The sequence below is a fragment of the Hibiscus syriacus genome, unplaced genomic scaffold (genome assembly GCF_006381635.1).
Source record: "Hibiscus syriacus cultivar Baekdansim isolate YM2019G1 unplaced genomic scaffold, ASM638163v2 tig00111779_pilon, whole genome shotgun sequence".
Taxonomy (NCBI): Eukaryota; Viridiplantae; Streptophyta; class Magnoliopsida; order Malvales; family Malvaceae; genus Hibiscus; species Hibiscus syriacus.
The window spans coordinates 38,262-64,614 of NW_024063176.1; the positions used below are offsets into that span (position 1 = coordinate 38,262).

At 35.3% G+C, this 26,353-nt stretch overlaps 1 protein-coding gene across 1 annotated transcript; it reads left to right on the top strand.

The window, feature by feature from the left end:
- The first annotated feature begins 1,659 nt into the window (after positions 1–1,659).
- LOC120170333 (proteasome subunit beta type-1-like) lies at positions 1,660–22,766 on the top strand. The gene is made up of 9 exons (XM_039178293.1): positions 1,660–1,666; positions 7,188–7,193; positions 19,945–20,006; positions 20,110–20,217; positions 20,936–21,017; positions 21,237–21,366; positions 21,458–21,600; positions 21,684–21,770; positions 22,530–22,766. Exons 3-9 carry the CDS (start codon positions 19,960–19,962, stop codon positions 22,602–22,604), a joined length of 672 nt encoding a protein of 223 aa, XP_039034224.1. The 5' UTR covers positions 1,660–1,666; positions 7,188–7,193; positions 19,945–19,959; the 3' UTR covers positions 22,605–22,766.
- Positions 22,767–26,353: the final 3,587 nt, after the last annotated feature.

Here is a 26,353-nt window from a genome sequence, read left to right on the forward strand (position 1 = left end):
TACTAAAATGGGGGCATTGGATAAATATTTCTTAATAATATCCAAAGTTTCTTGACATTCTTCATTCCAGACTTCAGGATTGTTCTTTCGAAGTAATTTGAACATTGGATCACATTTGTCAGTTAATTGAGAAATGAACCGAGATATATAATTTAATCTTCCTAAAAAGCCTCGAACTTCTTTTTTTGTATTGGGTGGTGGAAGATCTTGAATTGCTTTGACTTTATCTGGATCAATCTCGATTCCTTTTTTTGCTGACCACAAATCCCAAAAGTTTCCCAGAAGTTACCCCAAAAGTGCATTTTGCGGGGTTGAGCTTTAATTGATATCTCCTCAATCTCTGGAAAAGCTTTCTCAGATTTTGAATATGTTCTTCTTCAGTTCGGGATTTGGCAATCATGTCATCTACATATACTTCAATCTCTTTGTGCATCATGTCATGAAACAAAGTTACCATGGCTCTTTGATACGTTGCCCCTGCATTTTTCAATCCAAATGGCATCACTTTATAACAGAATGTGCCCCACATGGTTATGAATGTTGTTTTTTCCATGTCTTCAGGATTCATTTTTATCTGATTATATCCTGAAAATCCATCCATAAATGAAAACCATGCATGCCCTGCAGTATTATCCACCAATGTGTCTATGTGGGGTAAGGGAAAGCTATCTTTCGGACTAGCTTTGTTGAGATCTCTGTAATCCACACACATTCGAACTTTCCCATTTTTCTTTGGTACGGGAACAATGTTGGCTACCCATTCTGGGTATTTAGATGCCTGTAGGAAACCTGCATTGATCTGTTTCATCACTTCTTCTTTGATTTGCAACAACATTTCTGGCCTCATTCGTCTGAGCTTTTGTTGGACCGGTTTATATTCTGGATTGATTGGAAGTTTGTGTATCACTATATCTGTGCTTAAACCAGGCATATCTTGATAAGACCAGGCAAAGATATCTTTGAACTCTTGAAGGAGATTTATCAATTTTTGTTTTATCTGGATTGTCAGAGTAGTACCAATTTTCACCTCTTTTATTTCTTCATCTGTTCCCAAATTCACAGTCTCAACCTCTTCTTTGTGGGGTAGAATTTGTTTGTCTTCTTTTTCTACCAATCTTAATAGTTCAGTAGGAATATCACATTCCAGTTCATCCTCACAACCATTGATTTCTTCCAGACATATAGGATGCTCTAAATTTATCACTGGATTAAATTTAGGAATACACATGCTATTAACACGGTGACACCTGCAAATTTAAGTCGGGCATATTTCCGAAAGAATATAGTAAATTTATGAAATGTAAAAATGTAATAAAATGTAAAGAATGATTGCCATCTGAAAATTTTAAAGAAAAATTCTTATATTTAACATAATTTCTTTTACAAGATAACAAAAAGTTTTCATATTTTTGAGCTAAACATAAAGATTAGTTCTGAATATTACTCTGTATTAATATTAAAAACTATAGGAAGATCTTCAGCGGTCCAATTGGTGAGTGTTTCTCCAGGAAAACATGGGCGAATCCTATCCAAGTACTTGTCAGTCTTGTTGTCATTCATGATCATGTTGATAAATAATCCATTCATAGCTTTTTCAACTATGTCTTGATCTTTCGTCAACTTTTCTTCTTTAAAGGATTCAACAAGCTGCTGCTCTACATTAATTGTTCCCCCTGATCTGAATGTGGTCTTCAACTGTGGGAAAGACATGTGTTTCCAAAGGATTTCTCCCCCTTTCAATTTTGCCTTTCTGTCTTCACATCTTCTTTTCATCTCTTTGTTCTTTTGCTGAAAATTGGGCTTAAATCCAAGCCCAAAACGGTCTTTTTTCATCTTTATACTGATAGGAACTGAAATCCCTTGAAGATTCTTTCCTAGACCTCTCCCAGCTTTAGCTCCGATGCCTAAAGTTTGTTGTACCGTCATCTTGGTGCAATCAGACAATCTGGGATATGGAATTTTGCTTCCTTCTACAATAAAGGTTGCATTTACAAATTCAAGAGCTCGAAAAGAGCATTCAAGAGCCTCATCATTGGTGTCGATATATGGAACATCGCTTGTTACAGACGCAATGATTTCTTCTTCAGCACCGACGCATATTAATTGTCCATCAACAACAAATTTCAATTTTTGATGTAATGAAGAAGGAACGGCTCCTGCTGAATGAATCCATGGCCTCCCTAATAGACAATTATATGTGGGGTGTATGTCCATCACCACAAAGTCAATATTGTACACGACTGGGCCAATTAACAAAGGTATTTCCATTTTCCCAAGCACTTCTTTTTGAGTTCCATCAAATGCTCGCACTACATTCTGATAACTCTTCATGTGTGATTGATCCATAGGCATTCTTTGAAGTGTGACTAGAGGCATCAAGTTGAGAGCGGATCCATTGTCAATCAATACTCCTGGCAACACATGACCATGACAATGTGTCGTGATGTTCAAAGCCTTTACTGACCCCATTCCGCCTTCCGGTATTTCATCATCCGTGAACGTTATGTAATTGTCAGCGGCTATATGTCCCACAATTCTGTCAAGTTTATTGAGGGATATATCTTCGGGGATAAATGTTTGATTGAGGATTTTCATCAAAGCATTTCTATGCGCTTCTGAATTCATCAATAGATCAAGAATAGAAATTCTCGCTTGTTGTTTGTGTAGTTGTTCAACCACACTATACTCACTATGTTTCAAGAATTTCAAAAATTCTTGAGCTTGTTTTTCTGTCACAGGCTCATTAAATGCTGGAAGGGATTCATCCTCAAATACCTTCTGAGGTATTGCCATGGCTTTTCCTTTGGCTTTCACTTGTTCTGAAGCATTGGATGTTTCGGGAGAGTAACATCTCCCACTTCTTGTAAAGAAACCGACCTCGCTCACTGCTTCAGATGCCGATGTTGTACTCAGACTTTGTATTTTCTCTTCTGTTTTTTCTAGAGAAACAGATCCTCCTACCATTGAAACATTGGTAGTATAATTCCAAGGTACTCTGCGGGTATCTTTGTATGGAAATGGTAGAGGAGTGGTGATAACTACTTTCGGCTTTATTGGTGCAGGAATCACCGTAGATGATTTTACATTAATGATCACAGGATCATTTATTCTTTGACTTGGTTTAGAATCCTCTGATGAGCAAACATCATCTTCTTTTTTTTCCGGTTCTTCTTCAAAGAATTCTATTTCTCTGTTGTTCATCAATTTTTGCACCAAATCCCTAAACTCAGGACATAGTTGAATTTTATGCCCTTGCTCCTGATGATATTCACAATAATTCTTGCCTTCATTCTGCTTTGGCCTGAATTGTTGTGGAATTATACCGGCTAAAGAGAGTTGTTGGAATACCCAAACAAACGGAGATTTAATTTCAGAAATGTCAGTTTTTGCTTTCTTTCTGTTCTCTTCCTGAATTAAATTCACGTTTTTATCTCCATGATTTGGCAATGGATGATTTGATGCAGATGGTGTATTGAATTCCAACTTCCCAGTGTTGATCAAATTTTGAACCACCCTTTTGAATGCTAAACAGTTTTCAATGGAATGACCCGTAATTCCTTCATGGTAAACACAGTGTGCCTTTGTATCATACCAAGGAGGGAATGGTGGTTGCATGGGAACCAAAGGATAAGGTCGTATAACATCTGCTTTTAACAGCGAATCATAGATCTCTACATACGGTACTGGTAAAGGTGTAAAAGACAACCTTTCATTTTCCTTTCGAGATCCTCTGGACTCTGCTCGATTAGTGTTTGTTTCCTCTTTCTTAACCCTTGGCTGGGTTATTGTAACACTTTTCGATGAATCCTTGCTGTAAGAATTGGCATTGTTGACTTCATTCTCCTTTTTCCGGTAAGTAGGTCTTTTGGAACTAGACCCATCATTTGATTCAATCTTGCCACTTTTCAAGACATTTTCAATAAGTTCTCCAGAAATAACCAAATCTGCAAAATTTTTGGTTGCATTCCCCATTAGATGGTTTAAATAAGGAGCCTTTAATGTATGGACAAACATTACTGTGGCCTCTTTTTCTGACAAAGGTGGTTGAACTTGGGCCGCAGTGTCACGCCATCTCTGGGCATACTGTCTGAATGTTTCATTATTCTTTTTCTCCAAATTTTGGAGAGTCCATCTATCAGGAACCATGTCTGTTACATGGCGATACTGCTCTAAAAATGCTTTAGCCAAATCTTTCCAGGATCTAATGTTGGCTTTGGTCAATTGAGTATACCATTTTAAAGCCGGTCCTGTCAAACAATCCTGGAAGCAGTGAATTAACAATTTCTCGTCCTTCACATATCCTGCCATTCTGCGACAAAACATAGTAATGTGGGATGAAGGGCATGTAGTACCATCATATTTATCAAATTCAGGAGCCTTGAACTTGATGGGAAGGATTAGGTCTGGAACCAAACTCAACTCACTAGCATCAAACCCATAGAATGATTCAGTTATTTCCACAGATTTCATTCGTTCTTCTAAGCTTTTGATCTGTCTGGTCAGCTCTTCATTTACTTTTTGTTTCTCATTCAGCTCATTCAAATCCGGGATCAAATGATCAGTATTAAGATCCCCTATTTTCACATCTGATATAAGCGGATTTTTGCTTGAAGATGCAGGATCCACTTGTTGATCTTCATGTGGTTTGACTTCTTGTAATGCAGATGTACGAGCATTGATTTGTATAGGTGTAGTACCAGAATGATAAATTGGTTCTGGTGGAAAACCTAGAGGATACATAGGATCTTGGTCAAAAGATACAGGATTTTCATGCATTTTTCCACTGATAGCCTGCCTTTTAAACATATCCTCTATTTTCTTCATCATACTGTCTTGTGAATTTGCAATACTGGCTTCAATTTTTTCCAACTTCATTCTCATTTCTTCTTGTTCTTTATGATGCTGTTCCTCAATACGCTGTATTTTATCCTCCATAATTCTCTTAGTAGCTTGTCTAGTACCGTAGTGATGTAGTATTTCTCTTTTGGCCAGAGTAACTGCGATTGAAAAATCTTTTAATATTATTTTTCCAAATTTTAATTAATGAATTTTAACTTAATAAAATAATAATTCATAGCGAAAATTATGAAATGAATGATGAATGTATGCAAAATGCATGTATGTAAAAAACATTGATCCCAAAAAGTTAACTGTCATAGAACAACTTTCATCGGCATACAAAAGTTTCTTTATAATAGTTCATAACTACAGATAAGGCGTAGCTTTCCTATTAAGCTCTATAATTTCTTTCATTAACCATGACACCTTCTTTCCGCACTTAGAAACTGGATCAACATGATGCTCAATTATTTTGGCTTCAACAGCTAGTTCCCCAACATATCTAGCAACTTCGCTCATTTGTACCATGGCCTCGAACACCATATTGCTTCTTTCTTCACTTCTTTCGACATAGAACTCAGTTGACTTTTGCCATTGTTCATTCGTCCCTTCAAGAGTTTGCTCTAACTCAGTGATTCTGACTTGACAATTGTGCAGAATTTTTTCAAGATCTCTAATGCGTCTTCGCAATGAAGCATTTTCTTCATTACTTCCTTTGAGATCATTAGGTCCTAGACGAACCTTTTATTGGAACAATGATTCTTCAAGTTGCAAAATGTAAGCATTAAACTCTGAGTTTTTGTTTCTAGACTGATCCAGATCTTCTTCCAGTTTTGTTCGTGCTTCTTGCGTTCTTTGATTAAGCTTCTGGATTTGAACATCTTTGTTTCTGCATCTTTGCATCCAATTGCTAGCCACCTCCTGCTCTACCTCAAGTCTGGTGTTGAAATTTTTTCTTTCTAGCTCCCATTTTTCTTTTTCAACATTGGATTCTTCCATCTTTTGGCCTCTGACTTCAAGTTCAGCAATCAAATGGTTCATTTCAGATTCAAATCCCTTGAACATGATATTTTTCTCGCCTTCAAATTTATCAAAGATGTCATTCTTCATCTCTTCTAAATCTTTGGCTCGATCCCTTTCTCTTTGCATTTCATTCATGATCTCGCGGTGTTCAGCCTTGTGTTTTATAATTCGCTCTCTTCTGTCAACCTCGAAATCTTCCATTTTTTTGCTTTCCTTTTTCCAGGCTTTTGAGTAGACGGCTATTCTTTCCTTTCAGATCTTCAACTCGTCTTTTTCTCAATGTTCAATTCTCTGGTCATCTGTACCGTCGATTGGCTGGGTCCTGATGCTTTTCGGGATTTATATAACTCCTGGTAATTTTTCTGTAAGGCTCTGTACTCATCCTCACCTTTTTCTTTATCTTTTCTCAACATTGCACATTGTGATGAATGAAAGTCAATGTCAACCCCCAACATAGCTTTATCTTGTCTCATTTGCTCTAACTCTTTCGACCAGCCATCTCTTTCTGCTTCAAACTCAGCTCTCAAGATTTCAATCTCTGATGGAACCACCTTAATGCGATCTTCCATAGAAATATCCTCATTTTGATCTGGTAGAGGAATATTTTCATTTTTTCTGACAGATCTCCATTCTTCATAATCAGGAGTTAGCATTTCTTTTGCTGCTTTAGCTCGGATACAAAAAGTTGTTTTCCAAGCTGTAACGGCTTCCATGATACTTCTTTTATAATTTTTGCTGTGGAATGCGAACTCAGATGATTGTAATCCAGCAGTGACAGGTACAAATTGACGACCTTCATACTGTCTTATAACCAGAAGTGGTGCATATCCAATTCCTCCCCATAATCCAAGCAGTATTATCCAATTGTAATCACCACATCTGTAAATGAATTCCCTTTGTATTTGCCACGGGGCTCGCCAAACAATGTCATTGCTTTGCAGATTTCTAAAGGCATTAATCCACATATCCTTCTTAATTTCTTTCGGCCATTCTTGCTCCAGAAATTCTTTTAATGGTGAATAATCCGTATTAAAACGTCGGTATGAAACCTTTTCTGTCCTCCAGAAATGACTACGGATCCAAACATATAACAACTGGGTACACCCTGAGAATCGTCCACCTCCTAGCCTTCTACAAGCATTTAACGATCTGAAGGTCTCGGCTAGAATTGCAGAAACAGGATTAATCTTTTTCGATAGCTGCTCAAACAAATCTACCACTGCAGCTTCAACATATCCCAATACTTTTGGGAAGATGACCATACCATATATACCCAGAGCAAATAAATCAAATCGTACTTTAGAGTCTGGATGGCTCTGAATAAGTTCTCTAATGTTGGTCCAAGCAATGCCTTCGCTTTCGCCTTTTTGTTTTGTACGGGCTGCTACCCATTCTTCTCGTACCCCGACAATCTTTGCTAATTTAACTCGAAAGGGTTGAGTTTTAATTGACTTTGAATAGATTCGATTATCCAAAGCCCCTTCGATATGTAGCAAAGTTGTGTATTCTTCAATAGTAGGGACCAAGTCTTCCTTATTGAGAGTGAAGCAATTATACCCTGGATTCCAGAATTGAATTAGGGCTCGGAATAATTCATCATCAACTTCTACATAGAGCAAATATGGGATGTCTCCGTAAGTCTGATAAAACTGCAATTTTTTGTTTGAATCCCAACTTTCCCAAATGCTTCGAAAATCTTGCATATCATTTCTTTTTAGTGAAACTGAAGCATAACTGGCCAAGTCAGACACATAATCATCCTGCAGACTGTCTCCTTCTTGTCTTTGTAAATCCTCAGCCCACTGTCTTACTTCTGAGTTTAGAATTACTTGACTTGAACACTTTTTATCCATAGATGAAGGCTTTCCAATGAGACAATTAACACAAGGATCAATGTCTTTTATCCTGTATGATGCTATGCAAACAGAAAAATAAAGAACACACAAAAAGAAAATAAATTAGTTTACATAATAAAAAATTCAATAGTAACATTTACATAAATATTCTTTATTTAAACATGCTTTTATGAATTTAAATAATTTAAATAAACATGTAATTTAAACAATAAATAAATTAACAGGAAAGTCAGAATTCATTTCTCCTGTGTGTACACCTATTTTGGACAAAATTTCGGCATGACTTCTGATCGGAAGAGTTTCTAAGGTTTTTTATATGCAAGGTTTCAGATCTAAGAATAAAGGTACCCGAATTGTCCTTGTTAGTGCCCCTTGGGTTGCTAACCCTCAATCCTAGTCCATCACAGACTAAAGTGGATCGAGTTCAATTCGAGGGGATACATTTCTCTATGCCTGACACGGAGAATAAATTCTCACGAAGACATAGAGCATATGAACCCCGAAAGTTACTTGCTAGGTCTGACACGGAGAATAAATTCTCACGAAGACGTCGCTTTCACTCCCACTTAAAAGGGACAACTCAATTATAGAGCTTTATGTAATGCAATGCAAGTGTTGTGTGTGAGGAGAAATGTTCAAACCTTTGACAGAAAAATAAATACTGAAATAAAATACTTGCAAATAAAATAAAACATATAAATATTATAAAAATAATAAATAAATAAAGAATTTGAAAAGAAAGAATTAAAAATTAAATATATGAACTTTTAATTTTTAATTAATAGAGACAATTTATAATTGATTTTTTAAAAGTTTGACCAGGGTCCCCAGCAGAGTCGCCAAGCTGTCGTAACCGGTTTTCGTCCGGGCACGAAATATTAAATTTGGCGGGGAAATTGATGTGAATAAATAATTTTGAAAATAATTTGTGAGTCGCCATCGGCCTTTTGGGTCAGGTAGGTCGAATACCTAAAAAATATCTTTTGAAAGAGTTTTTTAAGAAAACATCAATTAAAAGATAAACTGATCTGCGTTTTAACCAAAAATTCGTTCTTTTTAATAATAAAAAGGGATTCGTGGTCGGTTACGTTTAGGGGAGGATTAGCACCCCTACAACGCCCAAAATTGGTACTTTTTAATTATAAATTGTCTCTATTATTAAAATTTAAAAATTCAAAAAAAAAATATTTAATTTATAATTCTATTATTTCAAAATTATATAAAAAATATTTATTTATTTAAAAATATCAGAAAAGAACTTCTAGGTGCCTTAAGACAGCTCTTTTCTTTGATATTGATAAATATTAATTTAAATAATATTGTTTAAAAAATATCAGAATAAGACATCCAGTTGTATTAAGACTGTCCTTTTCTTCGATATTAAAAATAAACATTAAAATTTATTCCAGATTTATTATATATATATATATTTATGAATACATAAAAATATTAAAAGATATAAACAAATAAAATTAAAAAATACCACTAAAACAATATATTTTAAAAACAATAAAATAAATGAAAACTTATAAATTAAATGACTAAATTATAGTAAAAATGAAATTAAAAACTTAATTCAATATTAATCAAAGTTATAAGGATTAAATATGCTATTTCTTTATTTTATTTATTTAGTGACAAAAATAAAATTATCTAAAATTCGGATATTATAATAAAATAAATTAAAAATATAAACTAAGGATTAAAATATTATCTATTAAAATTAAGGGATTAAATCTGCTATTTATCCTAAATATATTATTTTAATATAAAGGACTAAAATGAATAAAATTAAAATTAAAGAACCAAATTAAAAGGATTATAAATTTGATTTAGTGACTAAAATGTAAAGTTTACAAATTGGGATGACTGCGGACGTGGTTTAACTATTCTATAATTACACGCATAGTCCTTCCCGAAACGACGTCGTTCGGGAAGGACTATATATGGTCCAAAACCGACTGGCCCGAAGGGCCAGCCTTCATTTTTACTTCTCCTCTCTCTCTCTCTTCTTTGAGAGAAAACAATTTTCTCTCGCTTCTCTCTAGAACAGAGAGAAGCCAGTCGGCGTTCGTCCGCCGTTAACCACCGCCGCCAGCCACCGTCTTCGGTGGCCGGAAAATTTTTTTTTTTATCTAAACGTAGATCGGACCGTCCTAATGACGGTTCCGATGCTCTTTTCCGTTAAACGGCTCCCAATCGGAGCAAATCTAAAAAGAATACCTTCGGTTTTTCGAAGGTTTTGGTGAGATCCGGTGACGGTTGGGGTTCTCCGATGACAGGGTAAGCTTTTTCCTCTCTTCTCTCTTTTTTTTCCTTGCTGCGTTGATGTTGACTGAGATCGTTGGTATATTAGTTTTTTTTTCTTTCTCTGTTTTTTTTTCTGTCTTCCTTCTCCGTCTCTGTCTCTCTGGTTCTTCTGCTTGCAGATGGGGTGATGGCTTTATAGCCATCACCGGTGTTCGTCTCAGACCGGTCCGAAGAATGCTCTTTGGTGAGTCACCGGACTCCCAGTGGTGACTCACCGTTTGGGGGAGACGTGTGCGGCTACGGAGACGGCGAGAAAGTGTCGGCAGCCGTGTGGAAACGGGGGCGGCGCCGCGTGGCCCTAGGGTATCAAACCCTAGGGTTTCCCTCTGGAGCCATCTGGACCGTTGGATCTTGCCAGATCCAACGGCAGCAAGCTGAGGCGGCTGGTTTAGATTAGGGTTAGGAAACCCTAACTGGAAACCCAAATGTTTAGGGTTTCTGGTTTGATTTGGACCGGTTCTGGTTTGTTTGTAACTGGGCCGGTCCAGATGTAATTGGTCTGTAATTATTATTTATATATATATGTTTAATATATATTTAATAATAATAATAATAATAATAATAATAATAATAATAATAGTAATAATAATAATAATAGTAATAATAATAATAATAATAATAATAATAATAATATGGATAAAAAATTAATATCTTCAACAATCATATCCGATAGGGCAAACTCAATTGACAACGCTGTTAGAAGGTGTTTCCCAGATGCTTTTCATGGACTTTGTGGTGTTTATTTATATAGAAATCTAAAATCAAGGTCTGCTGGTATAAAAAATCACAAATAGACATACTGGAAGGCTGTAAAAGCTTATCGGGAAGTGGATTTTAATAAGTATATAAATTGTTTAAGACGTGTTTTGCCTCAGTGTGCTCAAACACTAGAAGATTTCGGGTTTGAAAGATGGTCAAGAGTACATCAACTTGGAGCAAGATATGGTTTTATGACGTCTAATAGTGCAAAATCAATCAACGCTCTAAGTCGTCATTCCCAGAAATTACCCATTATTATGTTAATGGAGTTTTTTCGAGCCTCTATTCAACAGTGGTACTACAAGAAAAGAAACCATGCAGGTATTATTTCTTTAAATTCGTAACTTATCATATATTTTACTAAGTATTATTTATTTAAATTTACATGAACATTGGAACATCGTGTTACACCATGGACTGAAAAAAAGATAATGAAACGTGTTGTGAAGTCAACGTCATGGAGAGTTGAACTATGTTCAAACACTTTGTTTGAAGTAATGAATAATAACTTAAATGGGCTTGTCGATCTAAATGCAAAAACGTGTAGTTGTATGAAATGGAAAACATCTGGTTATCCGTGTGGTCATGTTATAAAAGTTGCTCTTCATCTAAACCAAGATGATTCAAGCGCATATGCTATAGATTGCTACACTACAGAAGTATATCGACAGACTTATGCCGAGATTATCTACCATATTCCACATCCTTCTGAGTAGGACATACCAGATGACTTACAAACAGTTTTGCCACCAGCCATGGACAGAAGGCTACTTGGCCGACCAAAAAGTCACGATCGTATACCGTCTAAGGGTGAAGAGAAGAAGAGATCGACATGTAGTCGGTGCAAGGAAAGTGGTCATACAAGGTTGACATGTGAATCACCAGTGCCATCACAATCATCTTTTTCTCTACCAAAATATGGATCATCATCAAAATCCAAAGCTCATATGGTGTCAAGCAAAAGGCAATCAAAATCGCAATCAAAATCAAAATCCCAATCACAACTGGCTTCACCTTTTGGGACTATTAACTTAGGTGATTTTTAAATGCAAACGTTGTATTATGTGTATTTTATGTGTAAACTTTTAACATTTTCAGTTAGGCCCATGTATATTAGTAACTTGAGTTTGAACATTGCTATGATTTGTTCAGTTGTTATCACTTATTACACATTCATTTGACTATCGCAACGCGAATATGACTATCGCAACGTGAATTTGAATATCACAACGGGATAATCGCAATGCGAAAATGACTATCGCAACGCAAATTTGACTATCGCAACGGGATAATCGCAATGCAAAAATGACTATCGCAACGAGAAAATGACTATCGCAACGCGAATATGACTATCGCAACGCGAATTTAACTATCGCAACGCGAATTTGACTATCGCAACGAGATAATCGCAACGCGAAATGACTATCGCAACGCGAATTTGATTATCGCAACGGGAATTTGACTATCGCAACGAGAAAATCGTAAAGTGTATTATACAATCGCAACGCGAATATGATGCAGATTGAAATAAACAAATCAACTTTTACATTTCAATCAATTAAACAAGCACAAATAAGAATTATTTACAAATCAATAATCAACTTTTAATCAATTAAACAAGCACAAATAAGAATTATTTACACATCAATTAAACAAATAAGAATTATTTACACATAAATTAAACAAATCAACTCTTATTATATTATTTTTCTCATCAATTAAACAAGTCAGACTTTTAAGAATCAATTACAATAAAAAAAAGTGTACCCCAGACAGTTGTTTATGCACGTCAATTTCACGCAGCTCACTTCATGATTAACCTGCAGAAACCAAACATTTGCTCAAATAACACTTTCTACACATCTAAAACCAACAAACAGCAAATTATTATTGAATTCTAGGTACTTAACAACACTTGCATTTGACTTACAAATTGTTTATGGACACTTTCATAACGCAGATGCAGGTAGGCAGCGTCTCGAATATATCGCTCTAGCCATAAAATACCGAAACCACAAGCCTACTGCACCTCTATCTCTATCGATGGGAGGTAGAAACTGTGTACTTTCTGTCGTCAAACGCTCCAAGCACATGCATACAAGAGGACCACAATCCCCTCTGGCTTCCAGCGTTTGTTGTGGCACGGTCTCGTCTCTGATAACTGTAACATTGAACTTCTTTGGCTTCTTGTTTCTAGAATAAGTCCAATAATTAATCACATCCAATAATTTAGCCAAATGAGAGCTCCATCCCTTAATAATATCTCTCAAATCAGACAATGATATGTAATTTATCATGCTGTCATATACTATTGTCTTCAGGGATGGGAACTGAAGCTCGATGAGAAGCCAATGAGTACGTTCCAAAACAGGGATAAACACATGCAATCATAAGTAATAATTCAAATTGCGCACTTAATTATGAACACCTTTAAAATATTTGAAAAAAATAAATACTAACCTTATCGACCTCCCACCATGCAGGATAAAGTTTAGCTTGTCCATTAGCCAACACATATGATTCCTGTCGTTGATTCTTCAAGTGAACTACGTGAAAAGACGTCGGCATAATTGTATATCGCGTATTTTTTTTTCTTTCTTCAAAGCCCTTACTATTAGAAGACGTGACACCCATGCATCAATATGCTGTTTTACTAAAAAAGACATATATTAGTGAATTACATAAATTTAAAAAAAAATTAATCAAAATGAAATATAAGAATAAATATAAGACTTACCCCCCATCGAAATAACCATTGTCTTCAACCCCTATAACACACCCCTCCAAGACCGTTCAATCAACAAATGCATATCATCGTTGAGTTTGTATATGTCAGCATAACACCCTTGGCTCAGCTCATGTAGATAAAAATCAACTGCGGCCTTAGCCCAAAGGGTATTATCCATAATTGTTTCTGGTAGTTGTTTTCTCTCCACTTCATCTGCCGGAATGGTACTGGCCGGTAACTTATACGAAAGCCAACAGTCATCCATCATGTCCGGCACGTGAGGGGGTTTCTCAATAATTCGATATATTATGCCATGTGAATCGGGCTCTAGAATGTTGGGAGGGACCTCTTCAACGATGACAGTGGCCTCTTAAACGGTGGTAGGGGACTCTTGAGGGATGATAGAGGCCTCTTGAACGATAGGGGAGGCCTCTTGAACGATAGGGGAGGCCTCTTGAACGATGATAGGTGAGTCGGGCTTTTTCTTACGGATTCTTCGCACTATTGGGGTGATCGGAGACTTAATGGCATGTGCACGCCATTTGATGCATGAACTCCGTCTTGCAAGAAAAACCCGACGTAGAGCATCCACCTTAGCGGGCCGCTAAAAATAAATTAATATATAAATCAGTAAATAAACAGACATGATATTAAACAGTGAAAACAAAGACAAATATATTTCAAACTTGCACGATATTCACCCAAGTCATTATTCTATCATTGTTCACAAAATGCATCAGATAACATTCCAGAAGTAATCACTTATATAAACATTTACAAGGACAACATATAGGTTTAGTGTAGGTTCAATGACAACATAAAGAGTAGTAGTTTATTCTTGAAACTTAAATTTTCAACACTGTGAAGTTAGTATTTGTCTTTGTCTTTTGGTTGAAGTAATGCAATTCATTCAAGTTTCAATTTGCAGAAGAAGAATAAAATCTGAAACTTAAAATTGCAACACGAATGACTATCGCAACGCGAAAATGACTATCGCAACGAGAGAATCGCAATGCGATTTTCATTTCGCATTGCGATTTTTTCGTTGCGATAGTCATTTTCGCGTTGCCATAGTCATTTCCACGTTGCGAAAGTAAACTATTCTTCTTCTACAAATTGAAACTTTAATGGATTACATTACTTCAACCAAAAGATAACCAAAAACAAATACTAACTTCACAGGGTTAAAGAATAAATAGTTTAGCAGTATTGGCAGCAACCGAATGAATTTACTAAGCAATCTAAGTGAAATGGTTAATCTAAGTGAAATGGTTAATCTAAGTGAAATTACGAGTAAATTTATCATCAAGTTAAATATGAAAAATATTAAACTTACCTCGTTGCGTAGAGTATGAACCTCATTCTGCAACGATGCTACCATCTCACGTAGAGTGGCTACCTCACCACGTAAAGTAGACACCTCAACACGCCATGCACCATTGTCATCGCTTAAAGTACCGACCTCCTCACGCAAGGCATTGACCTCATCACGTAACTCCCCTAACTCATCCCGTAGAGGTGGAGAACAGAGAGATAAACGTTATGGCATCTTTGACGGTCGCCTATCATGAGGTGATGGTGGAGAAGAGGCTCGATGATGTGACAGAATAGGTGATGGCTCTGGGTGAGGTGATGGCTCTCGAAGTGGAGGCTTCTCATCATCCGTGCCATCAAAAAAACGCTTACTAGCTTGCCACCAATCAGTGGCAAGCTCAGCTTCCGTGGGTGTCAGCCTCTGTAATGGAGTGTTGGACTCCTAACAATATAAAAGCTTAAACAAAGTTAAACGTGTACTAGTAATAACTTGTTTATAAACATATGGTAGTATTTGTGTTAACTTACATTATTTATTGTCGTATACGGTAGTAAATCTTCCCATTGCTACAAGGTCCGTTTCCTCTTCCAGGAAATAGCTCTAGGAATATCATTAGCAGTTTTTAATGCATATATCTACATGGCGGGAAAGGCCTCAAATATCCAAATCTACAAACAATATAATAACAAACATTAGTAATTGTTAAATAATAATTAATTATAATTTTGGAAACATTATATAAAAATTCTTACCTTAAAGGCCCAAATAAAGCCTGACAAAGTGTATTTGGAACCATCGCCACACAAACTTTTTCGATCATCAAAGGCAGACGATAACTTATTCCATGTAGCTTTCCATAGATACGAACCCCACGGAAACAGGTTCCATGCATTTAGGTCCTCTACCAATTTAATTAGATCATTAGGAATAGGTTGTCTGGCCTCTCTGCCTAAAAAGCCGGCATGCAAAAGTATTAGAAGGCATACTCGGACAACATCGACGTCATCCATCCGAGTAAAACCATCTTTCTTATTCAATAATCTCGTCAAGTCTTCCACGTGTAAATTCGGCTTCTCCATTGACAGCTCAGGAAAAACCTGGGATAACCATGATAGGCGGGTAATATGTCTAGTGTACCGACCTACATCATCGTGTTCGAAGCGTAGACCAGTGATTAAGCAAAACTCCTCCCGCCCAAAACACGTATACACCGGTGAAAAATCAAACCATATCTCTTCATCACAACGTTGTATAGTCTCTGGTAGATCACTAGTCATGGTTTGAAGAAACAGATGGGTCAACATAGCATCTCCACCCGGATGTTGTACTTTCAGCCATGGCCCGAAGCAAGTATCCTCAAATATTTTTCTTTGTGCAGGTGAAAGCTTCGACGCAATTGTTTTGGCCAGGCTTAATTTATTTCTTAAGGTCAATTGAGCCGAATAAAAGTTCTACAAAAACAATAAACATACCAAGTTAGATATACCAAAAACTACACTGTGAAGATATACCAAGAACAATAAACATAAAGAGTAGTAGTTTATTCTTCAAACTTAAATTTGCAACACTGTGAATTTAGTATTTGTCTTTGTTTTTTTGTTGAAGTAATGCAATTCATTCAAGTTTCAATTTGCAGAAGAAGAATAGTTTCTGAAACTTAAAATCGCAACATGAAAATGAAAATCGCAACACGAAAATGACTATCGCAACGCGAAACTAAAATCACATTGTGATTCTATCGTTGCGATTTTCATTTCGCATTGCGATTCTCGGTTTCAAATACTAAAATTGAAACTTGAATGGATTGCATTACTTCAACCAAAAGACAAAACAAAGACAAATACTAAATTCACAGGGTTTAAAGACTAAACAGTTTAGCAGTATTGGCAGCAATCGAATGAATTTAATAAGCAATCTAAATGAAATGGTTAATCTATTATTGAAATTACCAGTAAACTTATCATCAATTTCAATATGAAAAACATAATAATAATGCAAAAATTTCAAAATAAAAATAATTAAAAAAACTAACCATCGGTGGTTGATTTGGTTGATTTTCCATTTATGACCGTGAATGATTGTAAGGGTGGCTCTGAGAGATTGAGATAGATGGATTTCGCCGGAGATGGGGACTGATTTCGTCGGAGATGGGGACGGATGTCGCCTTAGAGAGTGAGAGATGGAGATGAGACTGAGTTGTGATTTAGGGTTTTAGGTTATGAGTTGCGATTACGGGATATACTGTGGACGGTTCAGTGTTCCGATATATTAATATTCGTGTTTGGAATTTGAAAAAAAATACGCGTTGCGATAATAATGGCGCTTTGAAAATCGCATTGCGACAGTCAGAATTACGTTGCGATAGTCAGAATCGCATTGCGATAGTCATAATCGCATTGCAATAGTCATAATCGCATTGCAATAGTCATAATCGCATTGCGATTTACATATTCGCGTTGCGATAGTCATACTCGCATTGCGATTTACATATTCGCATTGCGATAGTCGGAAAATCGCAACGCGAATTTGGAAAATCGCAATGCGATAGTCAGAATCGCGTTGCGAATCTGGAAACTGATTTACGATACCGGAGATCGCATTGCGAATTATCGATCGCATTGCGATTTAGTTGGTCATTTTGATAAATCCAAAAAAAAATAATTAAAATCGCATATTATAATGTATTTTTTGTCACTGAGATTATTTTGTATTTGTTTGGAAAGCTCTTTAGGACATGACCCTTACGATCCTCGGGGTATGCGCTATAGTGTCGTTGGCCGGACAGAGCTCATGATGGACGCGTCATTGTCACGGCGATGAGCAATTATCACTAATATGCAGTTCAAGGATTTGGACAAGGAGAAAAAGAAAATCACCATTCAGATAACAAGATGATTGTAGGCAAAAATTGTCTATATATGATTTGCTTCCTAGTGATATTGTACACCTTAATATTGGTAATCAAGTCCCTGTTGATGGTCTTTTCGTCTTGGGATTTTCGGTGCTAATCAATGAATCAAGTTTAACAGGGGAGAGTGAGCCATCTCAAAGAACCAGAATTGCTGCTTCTTGCTCACTCCATCAACCATCTCTAAGAACCTACATTATGGTATAAGAACAACATGGTCAAATCATGATTAAAATTGAAAGATACTTTATGAACTGTTGAGCTGCTGAATGGTTCGGTCTTTAACAGTTGGCAAATAATTGAGTAATAAAATGAAGGCATATATAAGAAAAAATTGAATCACCCACCGTGGGACTCAAACCCACGACCACAAGATTAAGAACCTTACGTTCTATCAACTGAGCTAGACGGGCCGATGGAAATGGCAGATCAAGATTCATATTAATTGATTAAATAAACCCATCCACATGCACGAATCCACGATTTACAATATTAATAATTAATTTAATGTTATTTTTTTAAAAAGACGATGGATAAATATTGTAAGAGTATTTTTATTTTTTGTTTTATGTTATTGTTAATATATTTGATGAGATAAATGATTATTTTAAGTATTATGTCGTAAATTTACAAATATATTTAAATAATATTTATTTTTTAATATTATAATATATAAAATATCAATTTAAATTATAATAAAATATAAAAAATATTTTTTATTATGAAAATAAAAAATATTTGATGAGATAAATGACTATTTTAAGGATTATATATGTTTTATGAAAATACGTTAAAATTAAAACAATTTCATTTAAAAAAATATCTATTAATAAAAATTATAAAATTATAAATTACTAAATATAATATAATAAAATAAAAAATATATATCCACATACACACTAATAGCTTAGGAAATATAAATCATATTTTAAAATTAATTTTAAGAATCATCATAAAGTTTTTTAGAATTATTTTTCATGATATATTTTTTTAGGACAAACTCGATGCAAGTCAATGTTTTCTGTTTGTAAATTATCTTAATATCTTTATCTGAATTAAGACTAAATATAATTATTTTTCAAACTAATTTTGTATATAATAAGAATTCAAAAAGTTTTAAATTATATGTCAGAATATTTAAATTTAAAAAATTTCAACCTATTAAAATCTGAATGATCAAGACTTAAATCATTTTAAAAAACAAACATATTATTTAATATTTATCATATAATCCGAAGATGTATTCAAATATCTAAATATATATTAGCATTAAAAATATGGATTCGAATAATGAGCATTCAATAATGTCTACCTATAGTTGCAATAGATAATAATTTTAGCATATGAATTCGTAACTTATCTAAATTAACAACATCTAAAATTTAAAAAAATAAATTAAATATCAATATTCTTTAGAGTAAGTAATTATAAGCTCTCAGTTGACATATTCTCTCTTCTTTAAATTGTGGATTCAATATCAATTAGAAGCAAAATTTTCTTTTCTCTCTCTAAGTAAGAATCATTTTAAAAAATAAATTAAATATTTATAAATATCAAAATTTGTCACCCTTAGATTTGGTTAGGTCATAAAACCTTATCAATAGGAGTGATAATTTTATTTGAATTCAACGAGTATCAATCGGACCTAATTTTATAGGCTCTTTTTTTAGTTCGATTTTAGATCAAGTTGAGTAAGATTTTATGAAGGATGAGATCAAGTTTGAATTTAAGGTAAAAAATGCTTTTCTTTTACTCGTCTAATTTTCTTTCATATATTTAGGGTAATTGCTATGATATCACTCTTTCTATATGTTATCTTATTCAATTAGGTCTTTATTTTCACGAATAAAAAATATATATATTTATATGTTTTAGTTGGATTAGATTAGATGCGGATTTTACATAAAAATTCAAATTAAATTTTATATTAGGTAAAAAAATTAAAACTTGAATCGAATCAAATATCGAATAAGGATTATAATAATCGGATCGAATTCGAATTAATCAAAAATCCAATTCGACGGTAATTATCTCTAGTTACCAAAAATAGACTTATGCAGGTATTATGTTTGGGCCGGTGTGGGCCTAAATCCAGACCCATACTGATATAAAAAATGCCTCACTTTCTTGTTGGCAAAGCTATACTTATTACATCTGAGGAAATTAAAAGTGTCCCAAAACCAAAATCAGTCTTCTTCAATATTTATCTGCTATTTTCACCATGACCAAGCAGCAAGCTAACTGGTCTCCTTACGACAACAATGGAGGGTACAGTTTTCTTTTGCACCAACCTTAAAAGAACCACGCTTATTACTTGTTCCTAATTCTCGATTTCGTTGTTTGTTGATGTGATTGTTTTGGGAAATTACAGATCTTGCGTTGCGATCGCCGGAGCCGATTACTGTGTTATCGCGGCCGATACTAGAATGTCTACCGGTTACAACATACTGACCCGCGAATACTCCAAAATCTGTAAACTGTATGTTCTTTTATTCAGTCCCTTTTGTTCTTAGGCTAACGAGAACTGATTGAAAATAATAGAAATTTGGAGTAGAAGGTTTTTATTTTCCTTTTCGCCGCTATTAACAGTATTATCAAGTTTTAGTGTTGTAAAACTGGCTACCTAATCTCAAGCATAATGAATTTGGCAATTGATACTTTATGGGGGAAATTAAAAAATTTTGTTAAAGTTTACTGTAGAAGATTGTTGGTAATATTTGAAGTAGTTTTTTTGCTATAATGGTTGAGAGGATCCCGACACTTGATTCCATTTCCGGTTAAGATAACAGAACAGAACAGAAATCGGTAAGTCTTCCTACAAACATTCCTCGTATCTTTGGTGGTAGCCGTTCGAGTCATATTGTTATTGTTATTGGAAAACTAGAGGACAGCAATGCCAATGTTTATATAACCAAATAGTTCAGAAGGTAAAGGAAAAGATATGGATAGTTTATTACCTCCCCCCCCCCCCCAAAAAAAAAAAAATCATGATATGTGGTGTGTGTTTGGAAGACAGATGGTTCGTATGTAGATAATGAGAATTTTGGTGCATCTTAATGTTTTAAAACTAGTTTTAACGGATATGGAAAGGTGTTGGAATGATGATCTTTAATGATTGATTTTACTTATTTATGTTATATCTTTACTCTTTCTTTATTTTTGGGAGCTTCTCATTAGTGTCTCTTTGACATTTGCAGTGCAGATAAATGTGTTATGGCATCCTCAGGATTTCAAGCCGATGTCAAAGCTTTACAAAAGCAACTTGCGGCTAGGCATTTGGTAAGCTTTCATCTTTGAATGATACGAGGACATACTTATTTTGAACTGGAATGTTGGTTGCATTTGAATTTTCGGATTAACTGTATTGCAATAATTTCAAAAGATGTAGCATAGACAATTAAGAACCAAAGTACTTGTAAACGTATGCTGCAGCTAATATTATATACATGTATGTGTCTTTATATATATGATATTTTAATGGTTCTTCTCAAAATACAGATTTATCAGCACCAGCACAACAAGCAAATGAGTTGCCCTGCAATGGCTCAACTGCTGTCCAACACCCTTTATTACAAGCGCTTCTTTCCTTATTATTCTTTTAATGTCTTAGGCGGCCTAGATAATGAAGGTATGTATTCTGCTTTGAGCCTTAGTTTCTAGTTTTAAGCCTATCTTTCTATCATGAACATGAATTAATATTTCTTATCTTCAACCATTAGGAAAGGGTTGCGTGTTCACATATGATGCTGTTGGCTCCTATGAGAAGGTTGGATACAGTTCCCAAGGTTATGGTTCGACACTCATCATGCCTTTCTTGGATAACCAACTGAAATCTCCCAGTCCTCTCCTATTGCCTGTCCAGGTATGGCTTCGAGTTTAATTATTTTATGTCTTGTATCATCTAGACTTTGCATTTTTTTCATCTCAAACCCATTGCTCTTGCAGGATGCTGTTACACCACTTGTGGAAGCTGAAGCTGTCGATTTGGTAAAAACTGTTTTTGCATCAGCTTCCGAGAGAGATATATACACCGTAAGTTCTAATTCATTTAGTTTCTATAATTTGGTAACATAGGAAGGCTGTTACAGTGGTATTGCTCCGGGTTTTCATTTTTCTTTTAGTATCAGTGTCGGACACATTTTTTGCCATGGGTATGAGGTATGACCCTCCAAATACATTGAAAAAAGTTAGAAATATTGAACATCCCATGCTGCATATGTACTTGTAACCGACACTCACACTTGAGTTCAAAGAACATAGATGGAGCTAAGGTGTTAGCTACTGCTATCTCTCAATGACAAACTAGGTCTGCTATTAATTTATTGTTCCCTTCTATTTCCTTCTTGAGTTCGAATAACATGGAAAGTATTCACACTTATGTTTCCCTTCTTGAGTTCAACTAACATGGAAAAAACTCGAATTTGACTAACATGGTATGATCCTCCGAAGATCATTTAGATAAATGAAAAACTTGAGTCCCCTTGAAATAGATCAGTTTCCTTCCTAGTTGTTGTGGTCTTGGCTTTATCGGGATATCGTCAGGGTCTGGGGCATGAAACTTCAATCTCATATATCTTACGAACTGGTAATAACAGATTTATCCTCCCTGGCACCAGTTGTGCTCGGAGCTTTGCACTAGGTCATGGTGAAATCTTGCTAATTTTTCAATTCCATCTCTAACACCTTTTTTTTTTGTTTTTTTATTCGTCTCTGATTCTTAACAGGGAGACCAAAAATTCCATCTCTAACACCTTTTTTTTTGTTTTTTTATTTGTCTCTGATTCTTAACAGGGAGACAAACTCGAAATCGTTGTCGTAAATGCCGCTGGTATCCGCCGGGAATACATGGAACTTAGGAAAGATTGATCGAATTTCCATTCTGAACTGGGTTACACCTCTTATTGATGTGAGTTCTCAGATTAATGGAAGAACTGTTATATTGTGCTCGATGCTTGTCTCGAATTTCTGTTATTGTATTCGGATACTGAAATCATGAATTGCAGTTTAATTTATCTTTGGAGTGGCAAACATAGGTTTCGGATACTGTTTCATGGATTGACTAATCTTGGTTGTGCCAACTTGTTTTCATTTTTGATCAGGTTTCGGCGAAGTATATAGTGAAATGCTGTTCAAAATCTAAAAAAGAAGGGTTAATTTAACTTTTGTAATATTTTAAAGGGTAAACTACATTGTTGACCACTTAATTATTGTCGGATTTAATTATGACAACCGATGTTTCGATTTAATTAATTAGATCATTCAATTATTTAAACGTTTTAATCCAGTCATTGTTCGTTAATTTTTAACGGATGAGGTGACATGACAATTAAAAAAGAGAAAATAACCTCAGTGACCAAAAATCTCATATAATATACGATTTTAACTAACTTTTTCGTGATTTGTCAAAATGACCAACAAAATTGCAATGCGATCGTTAATTCGCAAAGCGATCTCCATTATCGCAAATCAGTTTTCAGATTCGCAAAGCGATTATGATTATCGCAATGCGATTTTCCAATTTCGCGTTACGTTTTTCACAATTCGCAATGCGAATAAGTAAATCGCAATGCGAAATTGGAAAATCGCAATGCGAATTTGGAAAATCGCAATGCGATACTGACTATCGCAATACAATTTTCCTAATTCGCATTGCGATTTATGTATTCGCGTTGCGATTTTCATAATTCGCGTTGCGATTTTCATAATTCGCAATGCGAATATGTAAATCGAAACGCGATTAAGTAAATCGCAATGCGAATTAGGAAAATCGTAATACGAATACGTAAATCGCAATGCGAATCTGACTATCGCAATGCGATTTACATAGTGCCATTCGTATTAACGCGTATTTTTTTTTCAAATTTCAAACACGAATTTTTTCTTAATATATCGGAAACTGAACCGTCCATAGTAATCGCAACTCATAACCTCAAACCTAAAATCACAACACTCAGTCTCATCTCCATCTCTCACTCTCTACGGCGAAATCCGTCCCCATCTCCGAAGATTTCCGTCCCCATTGCCGGCGAAATCCCTCACAACCATTCACGGTCAGAAATCCCTCACAATCATTCAGAAATGGAAAATCAACCTCCGAGGGTTAGTTTTTTTTAATTATTTTTATTTTGAAAATTTTGCATTATTTTAGGTTTTTCATATTGAAATTGATGATAAGGTTACTGGTAATTTCAATAATAGATTAACCATTTCACTTAGATTTCTTATTAAATTCATTTGATTGCTGCCAATACTGCTAAACTGTTTAGTATTTAACCCTGTGAAGTTAGTATTTGTCTTTGTTTTGTCTTTTGGTTGAAGTAATGCAGAAGAAGAATAGTTTCGAGAATGAAAATCGCAACGCAGAAATGACTATCGCAACGAGAGAATCGCAACGCGAAACCAAAATCGCATTGCAATTTTCATTTCGCGTTGCGATTCTCTCGTTGCGATTTTCATTTCGCGTTGCGATAGTCATTTCGCGTTGCGATTCTCTCGTTGCGATAGTCATTTCCGCGTTGCGATTTTCATTATCTCAATGCGATTTTCATTTCAACCAAAAGACAAAACAGTGTTGCAAATTTTAGTTTCAAGAATAAACTACTATTTATGTTTATTGTTTTTGGTATATCTTCACAGTGTAGTTTTTGGTATATCTAACTTGGTATGTTTATTGTTTTTGTAGAAATTTTTTTCGGCTTTATTGACATTAAGGAATAAAGTTAGCCTAGCCACTACAATTGCTTCGAAGCTTTCACCTGCACAAAGAAAATTGTTTGAGGAAACATGCTTCGGGCCATGGCTGAGAGTACAGCATCCGGGTGGAGATGCTAATTTGACCCATTTGTGGCTTCAGACCATGACTAGCGATCTACCCGACAGTATACAACGTGGTGAGGAAGAGATATGGTTTCATTTTCTACCGGCGTATACTTGTTTTGAGCGGAAGGAGTTCTGCTTAATCACTGGTCTACGATTCGGACACGATGATGTAGGCCGGTACACTCGTCATATCACCCGCCCATCATGGTTATCCAGGGTTTTTCCTGATGAGTCAATAGAGAAGCCGAACTTACACGTCGACGACCTGAAGAAATTATTTAATAAGAAAGATGGTTTTACTCGGATGAATGACGTCGATGTTATCCGAGTATGTCTTCTACTACTTTTGTATGCCGGCTTTTTAGGCAGAAAAGCCAGACAACCTATTCCTCAGGAGCTAATATTATTGGTAGAGGACCTAAATGCATGGAATCTGTTTCCGTGGGGTTCGTATATATGGAAAGCTACTTGGACTAAGTTGTCGTCTGCCTTTGATGACCGCAAAAGTTTGCGGGGCGATGGGTCGAAATACACTTTGTCAAGCTTTGTTTGAGCCTTTAAGGTAAGAATTTCTATATAATGTTCAAAATTATAATTAATTATTTAACAATTACTAATGTTTGTTATTATATTGTTTGTAGATTTGGATATTCGAGGCTTTCCCCAGCATGCAGACATATGCATTAAAAACCTCAAATGATATTCCTAGGGCTATTTCCTGGAAGAGGAAACGTCTATTGGATTGGGAAGACTTAATACCATATGCGATAATAAATAATGTAAGTTAACACAAATATTATCATATATAAACAAGTTATTAATAGTATACGTTTAACTTTGTTTGAGTTTTTATATTTTTAGGAGGCCAACACTCTATTAATGAGACTGACACCCACGGAGGCTGAGCTTGCCACTGATTGGTGGCAAGCTAGTCAGCGTTTTCTTGATGGCACGAATGATGAGCAGCCTCCACTTCCTCCACTTCGAGAGCCATCACCTCACCCAGAGCCATCACCTGATCGACCCGACTATACACCTCTACAACGAGAGCCATCACCTATCCCGTCACATCATCGAGTCTCTTCTCCACCATCACCTCATGATAGGCGACCGGCAAAGATGCCACGACTTCTATCTCCCTGTTCTCCACCTCCACGGGATGAGTCAAGGGAGTTACGTGATGAGGTCAATGCCTTGCGTGAGGAGATCGGTACTCTACGCGATAACGATGGTGCATGGCGTGTAGAGGTGTCTACTTTACGTGGTGAAGTTGCCGCTCTACGTGAGATGGTAGTATCGTTGTAGAATGAGGTTCATACTCTACGTAACGAGGTAAGTTTAAGATTTTCCATATTTAACTTGATGATAAATTTACTCGTAATTTCACTTAGATTAACCATTTCACTTAGATTGCTTAGTAAATTTATTCGGTTGCTGCCAATACTGCTAAACTGTTTATTAACACTGTGAAGTTAGTATTTGTCTTTTGTTTTGTCTTTTGGTTGAAGTAAATTTATTCGGTTGCTGCCAATTCTGCTAAACTGTGTATTCTTTAACACTGTGAAGTTAGTATTTGTCTTTGTTTTGTCTTTTGGTTGAAAGTAAATTTGTTCGGTTGCTGCCAATTCTGCTAAACTGTGTATTCTTTAACACTGTGAAGTTAGTATTTATCTTTGTTTTGTCTTTTGGTTGAAAGTAAATTTGTTCGTTTACTGCCAATTCTGCTAAACTGTGTATTCTTTAATACTCTGAAGTTAGTATTTGTCTTTGTTTTGTCTTTTGGTTGAAGTAATGCA